Below are 17,417 nucleotides of genomic sequence, written 5' to 3'. Positions count from 1 at the left end.
ACTATTTTACTTTGCAATACATTCAAAATAAAGAAGTAGGTATAAAGTCCTTTCGCTTTGTTTACTACCGATGAAGGGAAGGTGTGAACGACACACTTACTATAGTATTGAACAAAGTATTGATACTATTGTATTGAAGTATTCAAATAATCGAGTCAAGTATACAACGACCTCTGTGATTGGTCGGGGGCGGAGTTTGGACAACCTGAATAGTTGATCTGACACCCAATTTGTTCCGGTAGGCGGAGTTAATGTACACTATCAGTTACATAACAATTACTAAGTAATCGCTGGAAAAATGTCCGACGACGGCAACAGTACGCAAAATTTTCTTAGACGAAATTATGTCCGATACGAACGATATGGGGAATCCTGTTTTTGTACAAGGCGATGTGGTTGTGATGGATAATTGTGGATTCCATCACCATAGACAGGGAGAGCGCATTTTAAGAAATATGCTGAAAGAATATGGCGTGTCCCTGGTTTTTCAGCCGCCTTATTCCCCGGGATACAACGTAACTGAATATGTATTCAATGTCATGAGACAGAGGCTTCGGGCAAATACCCGACTTGTGTCAGAATTTCTGGAACTTGCAGTAGTAAATGCTCTAGATATTCCGCCCAACCAACTTCAAAGTTTTTTCACATGTTGCGGATATGTATAATCACGGACTTATATTTATAAGTGTATATAAGTCCGTGGTATAATTTTCGATGGAAAGATAAAAAATAAAATAAAAAATATATGGGACCACAGAATTCCTTTACTTTTTAATGCAGTATGAATTATCGGCATATATCAGGAGGTCCCAGGTAAATCGTAATTCTTTGTTACATATAATAGAGCTTGGGCTTAAACCGAAATATTTTGAGCCAACCCTCCCCCCCCCCCCCCCCCCCCCCCCCCCCCCTTTCAAAAAAAAAAAAAAAATAAATAAATAAAACTAGTACAGAATGACTATATGACTATATTCACTGTTAAGATGTTATGAATTCTCCGGTCCCAGTGATCTAACCTGTTGATATATATTTTGTACGTAAATTAGTTTAGTACTGAGTAACTTTCGTTTTCTCGTTGTACCATCGATGGAAAAGCAAGGTATCATTGGGTGTAGAACGAAACAAATGGGACTACCCAATTAGGTCTGATCTGAAGCCACCTGTGACTTGGACTCTTCCAATTAACCTCTCGCGACAGTCGAGTGTTTGTAAAATGCCGATGTCTGCACAGTATTTTTTCACCTGGCTCCACCCACAATCGATCTAGACTTGGCTCTGCCAATCAGAGAGCTTGTTGCATAAATTTAAGGAATTCGATTGGTGAAGTACTTCAGTACAATACTATCAATACTTTGTTCAGTAATACAGTACTTGAAACGTTCACACCTTCCCTTCATCGGTAGTAAATCCTCATATTGATAGGATAGTAATTGCAACATCTTGGGTATTTTAAGGTTTTATTTAGTCAACTTCATCATAGAGCTATTTATCATTTGGCTTGCTGGCGATAAATATATGGTTGTGTGTATTTTGTTATTTTTTTCACCTATTTTGATTTATTCACATTATTGTCGTCAAATTTGAAATAAGAATTAAAGAAGATATAAAATCGCTTAAAATTAAGAAAAATAGCCTTTGGTTCTCTTATTTTAGTAATTTTGCATTCCAAAGTGTAGGAGTATGGGGAAAGTAATATAGCTTAGCGGTTATTTGTGAACATTTTTCAATACGTTTAGCCTCTCAGTATTTTCAGTACTTTGATTAACAATAGTAATCAGTATTGATTTGATCGGGTTGGGGCCGTGTAAAATTGGGACGAAACAAAGAAGATTAGCATGGCCCCTGCACAAAGACCCCATGCTATTGTTCAGGATTTGTGTTCGAACTTCGAGTAACGTCACACCTGCACATTAGAAAGAGGAGGGGGTGGGTGTTCGAGGCTTGCTGCAAGCGTGGGGGTTTTCTCTTTTAATTTATTTTTTCTTGATTTTTCATATTCTTTCCGTATTTTTGCTACAAAATTTGAAATTGAATCTAATTTTTTAAAAATTATGCATCTTTACTTTATTATTTAATAGCGATTATTGAATATATGAATAATTCTTAAATAATTTGACATTTTTTTTATAAACTGGAGTCACCAACAACTACTTAACAGTATAGATATAATGTATTCATTAATGAAATACAGAGTTTAAGTAATACTGAAAAACACCTGATGCTGAACTGAGTTATTGACAATATCTATTGTGATTTTAAATGATACATTTACAATATTAAACAGAAACTGTTCACACTGAATTAATCAACTGTCTTTCAAGTAGGAAATCTTCAATCATGCCAGAAAATCCGTGATAAATCGTATGTGCTGCATTATTTCTGCCAGGAGTCGAACCTGGGTTTTTCGCCACAGAGCGACAAGTGTGATGACCACTTCACTACAAAGATGTATATAGCACTACAAGATCTAAACTGTGTTTGTTTTTTTTTTTTTTATTATTTATGAAATATTTTCCCTCTGCTTTTACAAGGGCTTGGGACCTTCTAGCATTATGCTTGGCAGCATTAAAAATATTTCATCATAAAAATACACAATCAGCCAAATCACAGACAGTTCAACTATGGTCTTCTCAGTTCACTTATCCTTCCTAGTTTTATATCCTCTGGCTTGCATCCTCTTCCTAAATTCCTCCAGAAATGTTTGTGCTGTTCAAGTACAAAACCAGTTTCCTTAGAACTGTTTGTGTGTGTCTTTGTCTCTTGTCTGTCCTCACTTTCAACACTGTACAGGTCTGTTCCTTACATAACCTCCTTCTGACATTTTTAATAAGACTTGGCACTCTGGGACATAACTGGAACCGACTGAGGTAGTGGCTGTAGAGGTACTCTTGGTGCGATATCTACAATATAGTAAATTTTACCCCTTCCCCAAGAGAAAATGTGAGATCCTGGGTTCTTATATGGGCAAAATCCAATCATTCCTTCCGGAGTAGAATTTTAATCTTTACACAAGATTGAATCCCTTCACCAAAGAATGCTTAATACCAAATTTGGGCAATATCCACTCATTCCTACATTTCCTCCATTGGGTCTCACTCCTCACCAACAAGAAGGCTGACACCCATCATTTATACAAAATTTTATTCATCTCAGCCCAAGTATGCTTCAGACCACATTCAGGCAGTACTCAATCAAACCTACAGAAGTAGGATTTAAAGAATTTAGTCTATCCTATTGAGCCCCTATCCTTCTGCCCCAAGCTTGATTCCTTTTCACCGAAGAAGGCTTCAAACCAAATTTGGACAATATCCACCACTTTCTGCAGGAGTAGGATTTTATACAATTTACTTTTACACTTATTCAGCCCTGCACTTCCTACCCAAGGGGACCGAGACCTCAAGTTTATACAAGATTGCTTTTCTTTCTTTTTAGCCAAGAATACTTCACACCAAAGATTGGCAATATCCATTCATTCCTATAGGAGAGGGATTTTAAAGAATTTAATTTATTTCAAGGGCTCAGCTCCTCAGACTCCTTGGGGCTGATAATAAATAATTATACAAACCTGGTTCCATTTTCCTACTAAAAATTTAACGGATATATTGTAGAAAAAGAACAGACCTTTCGATACATGTGCTATATGCATGTGAAAAGGACCATTTCTTCCACAATGATCGTTTGAATGCCGACCCAGGCGCGGGTCGCTGTTTCCCTCACTTAACTTAGTGCCAGAGTTCTGTCGTTCACGACTCGAGACCGACATTTAAAAAAAAAGTAAGTCGATAGTACGCCGTAATGATTCGGATTACACTAAAAATAGCAATACATCAGCCATTGTAACCCCTGTGAAAGGACCAAGACTTATGCCTCTAAACACTTACTCGGTAGAATTCACCCGCAAGTTCTCTTAGTTTCGACAGACTATTTTTTTTCTGGCCACTAGCTGTTGTCACTAGATCTTTGACTTTCACACCAAGCATTTTCAGAAACAGGATTCACACTGCCTGTCAGTTGGAGACGAGAAAATAATGTCATTAGCATCGGTTATACGCTTCCGGTTTACAGACATTACAGAATTTAAGGTTAAAAGCCGAAAAATCGCTACACAGCAGGAATCACATGTTGACAAAAGAAGTGCAATATTTCATAGATTGTCGTTGAACTTTGTCTGGTAGTGAATTATTAAGACAGTTACTCGGCATGGTTGGCGAACGATACTGTCAATTTAAAGTCGCTATGACTTATTGTAGGGGAATTAGCTCAAGTGGTAGAGCGCTCGCTTAGCATGTGAGAGGTACCGGGATCGATACCCGGATTCTCCACCTTTTTAAATTATTTATTTTTTTTATTAAATTTTTTCAATAGCGTTAGCAAAAATGAGCAATTACGATGACATTAATTTAAGTAAGCCTACAAAGAAAACATATTTCTCAAAGTGTATAAAGAATAAATTAGCAACGATGTACAATGGTAGATCCATTGATCAATCAGGTTGTTTAGTCGTTGGAAAATAATGTGATCTTCCCTCACCCAAAATCTTTTGATCTGCCACTGCATGGCGACATAGAGTTTTGGATTAAACTGGAGCATTCATGGGTGTAGATGAAAGGATAGTGTTTATAGCTGATGTATAATATGAGCTTCTATTTAGTCAGAACTGCGAGACCAGATGGTACCGTGGCTGATTTCTGCCTCTTCCGATTTCGTTATTTCGCCGCGAAAAGACGAAAGAACGTTAATTTACGTTTCTGATTATCGTCTTTTCGCAGTCACAAGACGAAATAACGAAATGGCACAAATCAGCCACCGTAGTATACAGCCGGGGTTTAGTAAGAAAATCTTTTAAATTACTTTCTCAAAAATGGCGCGATGCGATAATGAAAAGTACCAGGCCCCAACTATAGAAGCCAGTGCACAGATGTATAGATGAAGATGTCATACTAACTAATACTGAGTAGTTAGGAATTGAGAGCCAAATTTGGATAGACCTGTTCACTGGCATAACTACCTTGACATTGGTGATCAAGAATTAAATGTATGCAGGAAAGCTTCGAAATAAATAACACGTCATAATGAAGTACATTTAAAGGTATTTGAATCAATCTACCAAGACCAAGACAAAAACATAATAAAGGGCAAAATCCCTCATATCACTTTTAAATCTTTGTTCTGATCTTTTGATCATTAATATCAACTATACTGTCAATGAGCTTGACACTCCGTGATCTTACCAAGAAATGCGCAAAATAACAAGAAAGAAGTATACGTTTTCTTGAAACTGGCTATACTTCAATATTTATTGACCTTAAATAAAGGTCGTATACACATATAAAAGTAAAATTTTGCTGTTGTAACATCCAGTGCTGTTTTATTATTCATGCTATGAGTTATATCAACGTATGACGTATTTTCTATATACCATAGTGAAAAATTGACGTTATCTTGCATTCCTTACATCAGGTCGGTAATTCAAATAAACACCGAAATACCGAGAGTTACAACAGGGACGTAACACAAAAATACAGAGAGTTACAACAGGGACGTAACACAAAAATACAGAGAATTTCAACAGGGACGTCACACAAAAATACAGAGAATTACAACAGGGACGTAACACAAAAATACAGAGAATTACAACAGGGACGTAACACCAAAATACAGAGAATTACAACAGGGACGTAACACCAAAATACAGAGAATTACAACAGGGACGTAACACAAAAATACAGAGAATTACAACAGGGACGTAACACCAAAATACAGAGAATTACAACAGGGACGTAACACCAAAATACCAAGATATACAACAGGGACGTAACACAAAAATACCGAGGGTTACAACAGGGACGTAACACCAAAATACAGAGGGTTACAACAGGGACGTAACACCAAAATACAGAGAGTTACAATAGGGACGTAACACCAAAATACAGAGAGTTACAACAGAGACGTAAAACCAAAATACAGAGAGTTACAACAGAGACGTAAAACCAAAATACAGAGAAGTACAACAGGGACGTAACACCAAAATACAGAGGGTTACAACAGGGACGTAACACCAAAATACAGAGAATTACAACAGGGACGTAACACCAAAATACAGAGAATTACAACAGGGACGTAACACCAAAATACAGAGAGTTACAGAGAGTTACAACAGGGACGTAACACCAAAATACAGAGAGTTACAACAGGGACGTAACACCAAAATACAGAGAGTTACAACAGGGACGTAACACCAAAATACAGAGAGTTACAACAGGGACGTAACACCAAAATACCGAGAGTTACAACAGGGACGTACCACCAAAATACAGAGAGTTACAACAGGGACGTAACACCAAAATACAGAGAGTTACAACAGAGACGTAACACCAAAATACAGAGAAGTACAACAGGGACGTAACACCAAAATACAGAGAGTTACAACAGAGACGTAACACCAAAATACAGAGAAGTACAACAGGGACGTAACACCAAAATACAGAGAGTTACAACAGGGACGTAACACCAAAATACAGAGGGTTACAACAGGGACGTAACACCAAAATACAGAGGGTTACAACAGGGACGTAACACCAAAATACAGAGAGTTACAACAGGGACGTAACACCAAAATACAGAGAGTTACAACAGGGACGTAACACCAAAATACAGAGAGTTACAACAGGGACGTAACACCAAAATACAGAGGGTTACAACAGGGACGTAACACCAAAATACAGAGAGTTACAACAGGGACATAACACCAAAATACAGAGAGTTACAACAGGGACGTAACACCAAAATACAGAGAGTTACAACAGGGACGTAACACCAAAATACAGAGAGTTACAACAGGGACGTAACACCAAAATACAGAGAATTACAACAGGGACGTAACACCAAAATACAGAGAGTTACAACAGGGACGTAACACCAAAATACAGAGAGTTACAACAGGGACGTAACACCAAAATACAGAGAGTTACAGCAGGGACGTAACACCAAAATACAGAGGGTTACAACAGGGACGTAACACCAAAATACAGAGAGTTACAACAGGGACGTAACACCAAAATACAGAGAGTTACAACAGGGACGTAACACAAAAATACAGAGAGTTACAACAGGGACGTAACACCAAAATACAGAGGGTTACAACAGGGACGTAACACCAAAATACAGAGAGTTACAACAGGGACGTAACACAAAAATACAGAGGGTTACAGTTTAATGATGAAAAGACGACACCTTTAAAACCGAAAATACTAAAATTAAGGTCGCTTATCAACGTGCATTTATTTCGTCTTTTCGCGTATGATTTGTCGTCTTTTCGCATTTTAGGGGCGAAAAGACGTGAATTAAGGTTTGTCATGGTTTGAACGAAAATTTTGATTTCAATTCTCGATCAGCGAAAAGACGAAATAACGAAATGGCACAACTCAACCTCCGTATAACAGGGTTAGGATGTGTTTCCTCCTCATCAAGTTAACGTTTCTTGGGGTAATAAGAACAATGCTGCATACATTGTGCAGACGACCAACTAGCCTAGCTCTTGTTTGGGTTAGTTTCCTCCGGACGTCGACATATTGTTTTAAACATATTTTATCGGATAATTTCAATGGGATTGGGGACAAGTTTCCAGCTTATATTAAGCCTTTTCCACATAAAGTTTGACAAAATACATAATGTCAAGACGAAACGACATGTCTAAATGCAAAATTATACGGATACATATATATATAATAATAATAATAATAATAATGGGTTTTCCCCGGGTACTCCGGTTTCCTCCCACAATAAGGCCCCTCGCGCGCTTACATCCGGGCCAACAAGAGTGATTAGTATAAGTTTAAATAACTTGTTTCGCAATTGTTGTAAAAACAAATAAAGTTTATATAATAATAATAATAATCAAAACTGAAAAAGTAAGAATTTTATATATGTAATAGTCTGTCTGCAAGGAGCACTACATCCGCCAAACAGGAAATGCACTTAGTGAGAGAGTTCGGGTCCAAAAACAGCAAGACAAGGAAAATACCGCTTAGTGAACACTTGGATACATGCAGGAAAGGAACATTTTAATGTTTTCCTTTCTACAAAATGGCCGATTCAAGTACGACAAAAAGACTTGGTAAAGAGGAAATGATTGTCAAAATATTTAAACCAATTCTCAATGCAAGCTGATGTTTTAAACAATATTTTACAGATATTTGATTGATAACGAAGCGCTCATAATGCTATCTCTATATACTGAAAACAATAACGTTATCTCCCCTTATTCTATTATGTATTGTGTATGACGTCATAATGTCGTTACTTAGACATTATAATAAATGTATCGCCCGAAGATGGCCGTTAGGCCTGAAAACGTTAGCGGAATACATTTGTCGTGTTGATTTGATTTTTTTCAATTATATATATAATGCAAACTGTTCGTACATTAACTGCTCTAATCAAGTTTGAATTAAAAGAAATTACACTGAAGATTTGAATTTTCCTATATAAAATCCTCCCTCCAAGGTTAATACGTGCATCTCATCAAACTGTCAGCTTACACTAACAAGATATCCCAGAGAGATCTTGGCGCCCACTATTGTTTGATCTTTATTTGATAATTGAAAGTTTGATAATTTCCCTTCTTTTCTCCTCTCTTCTCTGTTTTTGCTCGTGATGGTAAGACATTTGAACATTCCTATGCAGAAATCGCGATCACCTCCCAAATCCAAAATGGCCGCCTCAAAGCCATTGTTTCTTCTGATTAATTTCAAAATCAAACTGGTGAAAGGAGACACAAATGGGATCATTCGTATGGAATTTTATATATATCCATTCGGTACTTCTTAGGGATTACAATATTTACTAGGAGAAATACAAGATGACTACGTGTCGGCCATTTTGTTTTTCTGATCAGTTCCAAACTGAAACAGGCACTACCAGGGACCATGAGGAGCCTATACATGAAATTTGAGAAAGATCTATTAGAACTTCTCAAGAACAAATTTTCGATGTCAAAATCCAGGATGGCCGCTGGTGGGCCATTTTGTTTTTTTCTGATCAGTACCAGAATCAGACAGGCACAACTAGAGATCAAGGAAAACTTACACATGACATCTGAGAAAGATCTATGCTATAGTTCTCGAGAAATAGCGATAACAACCTTTCAAAGTCAAAATCTAATATGGCCGCCTTTCGGCCATTTTGCACCTTTGATCAGTTAATAGTTAGGCACAGGTGTTGGGCGGAAATGCATCACGGGTAGAAGTGCAGAGGTGATAACAGATAACAGGTGCCTCATAATCCCAAATCAAGGCGCTTCGTTTCAGTTGAAACCGTCATGGTGCCTCATTTTACAGTCCCTGTGGTCAATGCGCTTAGGCCTACAGTCCAAACATTCAAGGTGCCTCGTTCTACTTTCCAAACATTCAAGGTCGACAGTTCCAACAGTTAAGACGCCGCGTAAAACTGTCCAACTGTTATTCTGCATTTTTGCATTTGAATATGACGTCGTCCGTGAGTCGATGCTCTAAAGTAAATACCGACTTCGCGTGAAACGTCTGCTTGTCTTCTTCGTTCTCGCCTACCTGTAGTTCTACCGTTGCGAGAATGTTCTTTGAACCAAAGTCATTAACCCGCGTAAAGACATCTAACATGTTCAGTCCGGCTGGCGTTGTTTGAAGGAAAAACAAATTTTCCCGTACTATCAGTGTATAGAGAGAATGCAGCAGAAAACCTCCCACTACTGGGTTACGTTCTGAGGGAACACTGCCTTCCTTTGATCTACCAAATGAATACATACCTGTAATTAAGGAAAAGAAATTAATATGATGACCATTTAAGTTAACCTTGTTTTTATGTCTTATTCGAGAATTTTCAGAAAATAAATAACATATAACAAAAAATTCCTATATGACCAGTTAGATTGGATGTTCTAATATTCTATAACACAACCAATCACACTTAATAAATTCTATTTTATAACACGGCAAGTTATAGTTTCCGTAACACAGTGTACACCAGTTATCTATTACACGACTAATTACACGGAGTATGCTGGCTATCTATAACACGACTAATTACACGGAGTATGCTGGTTATCTATAACACGACTAGTTACACGGAGTACGCTGGTTATCTATAACACGACTAATTACACGGAGTATGCTGGTTATCTATAACACGACAAGTTACACAGAGTACGCTGGTTATCTATAACACGACTAGTTACACGGAGTATGCTGGTTATCTATAACACGACTAGTTACACGGAGTATGCTGGTTATCTATAACACGACTAGTTACACGGAGTATGCTGGTTATCTATAACACGACTAGTTTGCTATGCTGTTATCTATAACACGACTAGTTACACGGAGTATGCTGGTTATCTATAACACGACTAGTTACACGGAGTATGCTGGTTATCTATAACACGACTAGTTACACGGAGTATGTTGGTTATCTATAACACGACTAGTTACACAGAGTACGCTGGCTATCTATAACACGACTAGTTACACGGAGTATGCTGGTTATCTATAACGCTATTTACACGACAAGTTATTGTTGATACCATGTTTTTCAATAACACTACCAGTAACACAGCGTACACTGATTTTCTATAACGCGTCAACTTACACGACATACGATGATTTTCTATAACATGACCAGTTACACGGGAAACACTGATTTTTTTATAACACGACCAGGCACATGGAATACACCGATTTTCTTTAACACGACAAGTTACACGGGATACACTAAATTAATATATGACGACCAGGTACACGGAATACACTGATTTTCGATTACACGACCAGTTACACGGGATATTGTGATTTTCTATAGCACTACTGTTTAAACGGGATAAATTGATTTTCTATAACAGGACCGTTACACGGGATGCATTGACTTTCTGCACCACGAATACTTTCAATGGATTCACTGATTTTTCTATAATACGAGTTACACGGGGTCCAATGATTTTCTATAGCACGACAAGGTAAACGATATACGCCTATTTTCTATAATACGACCAGAAATGTTCCAAAGTTTAAGAAATCCGACATTATTAAGTGTTAAATCGTTTACGCGTAACCAGTTGAAACGGCTGGACCGATTGAACAATATAAGAAAAACGCCAGGTACAGATCTGGACCGAGGCTGGTACCCAGCTGTAAAAAAAAATACCTTCTACACTTGAATACATGATCATAAAATTTGATCTGCAAATTGGCGACAGCTGCTCATCAATACACTTGAAGAACTTGGACAAACTGAATTTCGATACACGCTTCTGATGCTCTGCTTCGTCAGTCGTCTTCTGAAGCAGCGGGTCAACACAGGGTTCACTATTCCTTTCATTGTCTCTTGTTGGCTCCAGGTTCATTTCGCCCACTGATTTCTCCAGCATTTCATTGTGTTTTGGTGATTTTGGGTTTATTTCGACATTAAGTGGCAATATTTCATTCTGGAGAAAGTTATTATGCCAACTATTATCAGCGGCCATGTTTAAGTGTTCGTCGTTTACTGTACTGTTTTTCTCTGATGATCCTTGACGTGAAACAGTATCAGGTTTCCTTCGCCGTGATTCACAAAATGCAAATTTAGGGACGTGGGTAGGTGAAGGGTGTTGGCCGGAAGTGATGTCAACGTCAGTTCCTAAATCTAATCCGGATGTAGGAGATGTACTAGAATCCTTTCTGCATGCCTGAAAAAGCATTGATAATCACCATCAACAACTTGGTTACTTTTACTGAATATGAATCAACAACAAACGACAACAACAATAAATGGCGCCAAAAGCATAAAAAGTTTAGTGTTAAGAATTAAACGTATAAATTATAACGACCACTAGATATTAACTCTGTATCGCCGTCATATTTAATGCGAATCAAGGTGTAACTTGAGTTAATTCTGAAGGCAAATGTTTTCAAGACGGAAATCGACGAAGAATAGCATATGAACATACTTGAATAAAGAAGAGTTTTGGTTTGTGACGAAGTCCGGGACACTTGTCATCGCTGAACAAATCTGTGAGGCTATTTGTATCCACGTGTTTGTCAGTTCCGAAAATGACATGTTTCCTATTAAGGTGAGCTGATTTGTCGTCAGAATGTGCTGGTATTTCTGCTCCGTGAGAACCGATAACACAAGCGAAGCAGTCAGACTGGAGATGGTAATTCAGCAGTTTAGCAGCTGTGGACATTTTGTGTTGAAGAGCGTTAAATCATACATGACAGAGTAATCAGTTAAGACAGTGTAAGTATTCTCCTGCTCGTATGTTCTAAACATTACTGTAGATAAACGACGTATTAATACAAATCCAAATAAAGTCTTGTAAATATATTTACTTATACAAATGACGTGCCGTATAGCAAATGACAATTACGCTGAAATGATCACTAGTTCAGCTCTATATAAATGAACTCATCCAACAAATTTTAGTCGATGAGCTACTGTTTCATACAAATTCATATCCAATCGAAATGTAGATTACATAAACATTTTCCTATAAAAGAAATCTGTAAATATTCGGTGTTATGAAAATGTATGGTTTTAGCAAATTTAAATATCTTTGATTAAGACAGGTGTGAAACGTCCCGAAGTGGGTTATTAATTTCACTTGTAAACTAGTGCTATTCCGAAATGACATTTAACCCACAAAATGAATACTTTTGAAACCTTTGCCAGATATATTTCAATGAATCTAGACAAATGTCACTTATGTTGAGCTAAATGCCGATTAATGACATATCGTAATGATTTAGTAATGTTAGTCCTAAACTTCAATTAATGCTTGTCACTTATTACTACAAAAGGCAAACGCATTTAAACATTTTTTTTTAAATGACCATCGAAAATCCAGATGGGTCAGAAATCTATCCGGGGTTCTCATTAATTACAACTAAGAATCTTTAGAATTCAGGTTTCCCGTATTCTGCCTGCAAGAGGTGGTTTGTGTGTCTCAGGATGTTAGAGAAACAGACCGGTTTGTAGTTGTGTGTCCAGGAGCAACCCTTTGCCCCAATTACTCGGAACTGTATACAGCAGACCATCTGCGACTTCAAAATTATCCTAGCTGTTCATGTTTACACATGATGAAATTACCAAAATTTTGGGATAATGCCTCTCCCCATCATGGATTGTTCCCATCAATCAAGGATGTTGAAACTGTTATGCAGTTAACTGTATTGTTTGGCTATACCGCATCTGATTCTAAATCAGTACACTGTGTAATGAAAGATCCCTATTTCTTCCACGGAGAACTCATCTAGAATCAGACGCGGAAAGACATATACGAGGGGAGAACAACGAACATTGTCAAGCGAAAAAACAGATATTTTTGTTACTAACCATGTTCCAGAACTGAAACCATTTGCCTTTTGCTCAGGTCTTGAAACGTCAGCACTTCAAAGCCAAGTTTCTCGAACATCGTCCGCATATTGGAGATTTCTACATTTGTGTAAGTTCTGGGTTCATTTGATTGGAATTTCCCATTAGATATGACAATAGCCATTCCTCTCCGTGGATGAGAGAAGTCATACGCGGTGTTGAAAGACTGATTACTACGAACATGTTCCGGGGACTGGCCAGGTTCAAGTTGGAATCTGTTCGGTAATGACACAAAAAAGACGAGATAAGTTAATAATTTGACTTGTAAGTATAACATTGAGTGAATATAACCTCGTTAATATTGACCTGTAAGTATAACATTGAGTTTATATAACCTCGTTAATGTTGACTTGTAAGTATAGCATTGAGTTAATATTGACCTGTAAGTATAACATTGAGTGAATATAACCTCGTTAATGTTGACTTGTAAGTATAGCATTGAGTTAATATTGACCTGTAAGTATAACATTGAGTTTATATAACCTCGTTAATATTGACTTGTAAGTATAACATTGAGTTAATATAACCTCGTTAATATTGACTTGTAAGTATAACATTGAGTTTATATAACCTCGTTAATATTGACCTGTAAGTATAACATTGAGTTTATATAACCTCGTTAATATTGACCTGTAAGTATAACATTGAGTTTATATAACCTCGTTAATATTGACCTGTAAGTATAACATTGAGTTAATATAACCTCGTTCATATTGACCTGTAAGTATAACATTGAGTTAATATAACCTCGTTAATATTGACATGTAAGTATAACATTGAGTTTATATAACCTCGTTAATATTGACTTGTAAGTATAACATTGAGTTTATATAACCTCGTTAATATTGACTTGTAAGTATAATATAGTAGACTATTTGGTGACTATAAGAAGTTAAAATTGAGTCGTATATTGTTTTGTTCTGAATTAATATAATCACGTGACTGAAGACTTATTACAAATAAGGCATTACAATGAGTGACTATAACCACGCGAGATAAAATCTTATTTTGAATCTATATAATCGTAAACGGCTGTAAACACAAAACCCCTAACCCCCCTAACATGTAACATAGGACCTTTTCAACATTGTTTAAACATTGTTTTCTACAACTCGTGACATTATGACCCTCTAGAACAGAATGGGTTTCTGACAAGCTTCGACCCAATTACTTACCTTGAAAACACTTTCTTGATCACATCACTCCCGCCTACAAAATACAGATGAATGATTTACAACAAGGAATACTTCTGAGAGGTAGATTTATTTTTGAATTTGGGCGTTGGAGTTAATATATATCTATTTTCGGATGTTGACAGGTAGACTTTGAATAAAGAATTTGCTCTTGTAGAGATCGAGGCCGAGAAGACGGTGGAAAATTAGGAATATGGAGGGAATGAGGAGATACTTGGAAGCTTGCTTGGAAGGGGGAGACTGGAAAAGTGTTTAGATGAGGACAGAATGGGAAAGTAGATGGGTTGAGCGAGGACTGAAAAAATGGCCGAGATGAGGGAGGAATGGAAGAGTGGATGGATTGAGGGAGGACTGGAAAAATGGCCAAGATGAGGGAGGAATGGAAAAGTGGATGGATTGAGGAAGGACTGGAAAAATGGCCGAGATGAGGGAGGAATGGAAAAGTGGATGGATTGAGGAAGGACTGGAAAAATGGCCGAGATGAGGGAGGAATGGAAAAGTGGATGGATTGAGGAAGGACTGGAAAAATGGCCGAGATGAGGGAGGAATGGAAAAGTGGATGGATTGAGGGAGGACTGGAAAAATGGCCAAGATGAGGGAGGAATGGAAAAGTGGATGGATTGAGGAAGGACTGGAAAAATGGCCGAGATGAGGGAGGAATGGAAAAGTGGATGGATTGAGGAAGGACTGGAAAAATGGCCGAGATGAGGGAGGAATGGAAAAGTGGATGGATTGATGGAGGACTGGAAAAATGGCCAAGATGAGGGAGGAATGGCACGTGGCGGGGATGAGGAAAGGCTTGGAAGGTGACTTGGATTACAGCATGCTGGAAAGGTGGCTGGTATGAGGGAAGACTGGGAAGGTGGCTTTGTGTGAAGTAAGGCATGGAGGATGGCCGCATGAGGGAAGAAAGAGAAGTTGGTTGAGATGAGGGAAGACTTGGAAGGTCTCTTGGGGGGGGGGGGGGCTGAGAGGGTGGCTGGAATGAGGCAAGACGGGGAACGTGGGTAGGATGACGGGAGGCTGGCAGGGGGCTGAGATGAAGCAAGACTGGGATGAGGGTGGATTAGTAAGGTGGCTTGAATGAGGGGAGACTGAGAGGCGTGGAATAGGGAAGACTGAGAAGGTTGCTTGGATGAGGTAAGACTGGGACGTTGGCGGGCATGATTGAAGAATGTGAATGTGGATTGGGTGAGGGAAGACTGGAAAGACGGCGGCTGTGAAGAGTGGATACTGGGAAGTTCTATATATTTAGGGAAGAATGAGAGGGCGGCTAGAAGAAGGGGGCATTGGGAAGGTGGCTAGAAGGAGGGCACATTGGGAAGGTGGCTAAAAGAAGGGGACATTGGGAAGGTGGCTAGAAGGAGGGCACATTGGGAAGGGGGCTGGAAGGAGGGCACATTGGGAAGGGGGCTGGAAGGAAGGCACATTGGGAAGGGGGCTGGAAGGAGGGCACATTGGGAAGATGGCTAGAAGGAGGGCACATTGGGAAGGTGGCTAAAAGAAGGACACATTGGGAAGGTGGCTAGAAGGAGGGCACATTGGGAAGGGGGCTGGAAGGAGGGCACATTGGGAAGGGGGCTGGAAGGAGGGCACATTGGGAAGATGGCTAGAAGGAGGGCACATTGGGAAGGTGGCTAGAAGGAGGGCACATTGGGAAGGGAGCTAGAAGGAGGGCACATTGGGAAGATGGCTAGAAGGAGGGCACATTGGGAAGGTGGCTAGAAGGAGGGCACATTGGGAAGGGAGCTAGAAGGAGGGCATATTGGGAAGATGGCTAGAAGGTAGGCACACTGGGAAGGTGGCTGGGAAGAGGATAGGCAGTAGTTGATCGAATGTGTTTATGAGAGGAAGTCGAGAGGTTATTAAGTAAAAGGATTTACATTTTGAAAGAGGTTGCGTGTGATTACGTAGACACATGGAGAGAGAAATTGAAAACATCAATGTGTCCGTGTATGTGTGTGAGGACACATGTGGATATACATATACCTTACGGTGGGAGACAGTGAGTGATGTTAACTCACTTATACACATCTCCCATATTAGCAATTTTTGTATAGCCAGCGACATAAAATATAGATTATATTATGTATTTTGGGCCCCTGGTAGAGCCTAAACGTACATTTTCCTGTTTTGTATGGTCACTAAGGTTGGTAGGCTATCTAGTCGTGTTACAATGATATTAGACAGGTTAGGGTCAGTTTACTCATAAACAGCAGAATACGTAACGGTCGATACAGCTAATTATGATAATGATATTGGGTTGTAGTCATCGATATAATACAACACACATACCCTGAAAATGTGTTCAGAAGAGGTTACAAATCAACAACTCTGAAAAAATTTCAACATTTCGAAATTCACGATAACAGCCTTACTGTTTACGGCAGACCTCGCCAGCGACCATGTAACCATATCTATTAATACATGACGGTGTTCAACCTCAAGGACATGGTTGTCAGATGCTGCGACAGTTTCATGAAACCATGGCGAAGGCAACCTGTGACAATACATTACCCGATATGTGTGCTCCTGTCACTGTGTCCAGGTCGGCCATATTGTAGCTACAATACAGAGACACACATATGTATTTGTGGCCTTAGGTTACACACTTATATATTTGTGACCCATTTAGCACAGTATGATGAGAGTCAGTGTCATTATTCTTTTCCGGATCTGCTTCACCGCCTCCAGCGATATGGTTACAGTAGTTTATAATCCACTTACTTTCCTCCTACAGAATGTTGCAAAGAATTTATATAGATATGCAGCATATTGATCTATATTGTTTTGTATCTATAGCACAGAGAGAAGAAAAAGGAGTAATGTTGTTGCCAAAAGAAACCT

At 38.6% G+C, this 17,417-nt stretch overlaps 1 protein-coding gene and 1 non-coding gene across 2 annotated transcripts; one reads left to right on the top strand and one right to left on the bottom strand.

The window, feature by feature from the left end:
- The first annotated feature begins 4,249 nt into the window (after positions 1-4,249).
- Trnaa-agc (transfer RNA alanine (anticodon AGC)) lies at positions 4,250-4,322 on the top strand. Its single transcript has one exon. It is a non-coding gene; the product is annotated as a tRNA-Ala (tRNA).
- A 3,376-nt stretch (positions 4,323-7,698) lies between these two features.
- Positions 7,699-17,127, bottom strand: LOC132559736 (uncharacterized). The gene is made up of 6 exons (XM_060224362.1): positions 17,088-17,127; positions 14,553-14,586; positions 13,339-13,592; positions 11,954-12,180; positions 11,173-11,692; positions 7,699-9,781 (listed from the first exon to the last, which is right to left on the bottom strand). The coding sequence occupies exons 1-6, from the start codon at positions 17,125-17,127 to the stop codon at positions 9,459-9,461; spliced, it is 1,398 nt and encodes a 465-aa protein (XP_060080345.1). The 3' UTR covers positions 7,699-9,458.
- Between the last annotated feature and the right edge of the window lie 290 nt (positions 17,128-17,417).

The sequence above is a fragment of the Ylistrum balloti genome, unplaced genomic scaffold (assembly GCF_031769215.1).
Source record: "Ylistrum balloti isolate Yb309-2 unplaced genomic scaffold, AGI_CSIRO_Ybal_v1 Utg370962, whole genome shotgun sequence".
Lineage (NCBI taxonomy): Eukaryota > Metazoa > Mollusca > Bivalvia > Pectinida > Pectinidae > Ylistrum > Ylistrum balloti.
This window is presented reverse-complemented; position numbering and strand designations above follow the sequence as displayed.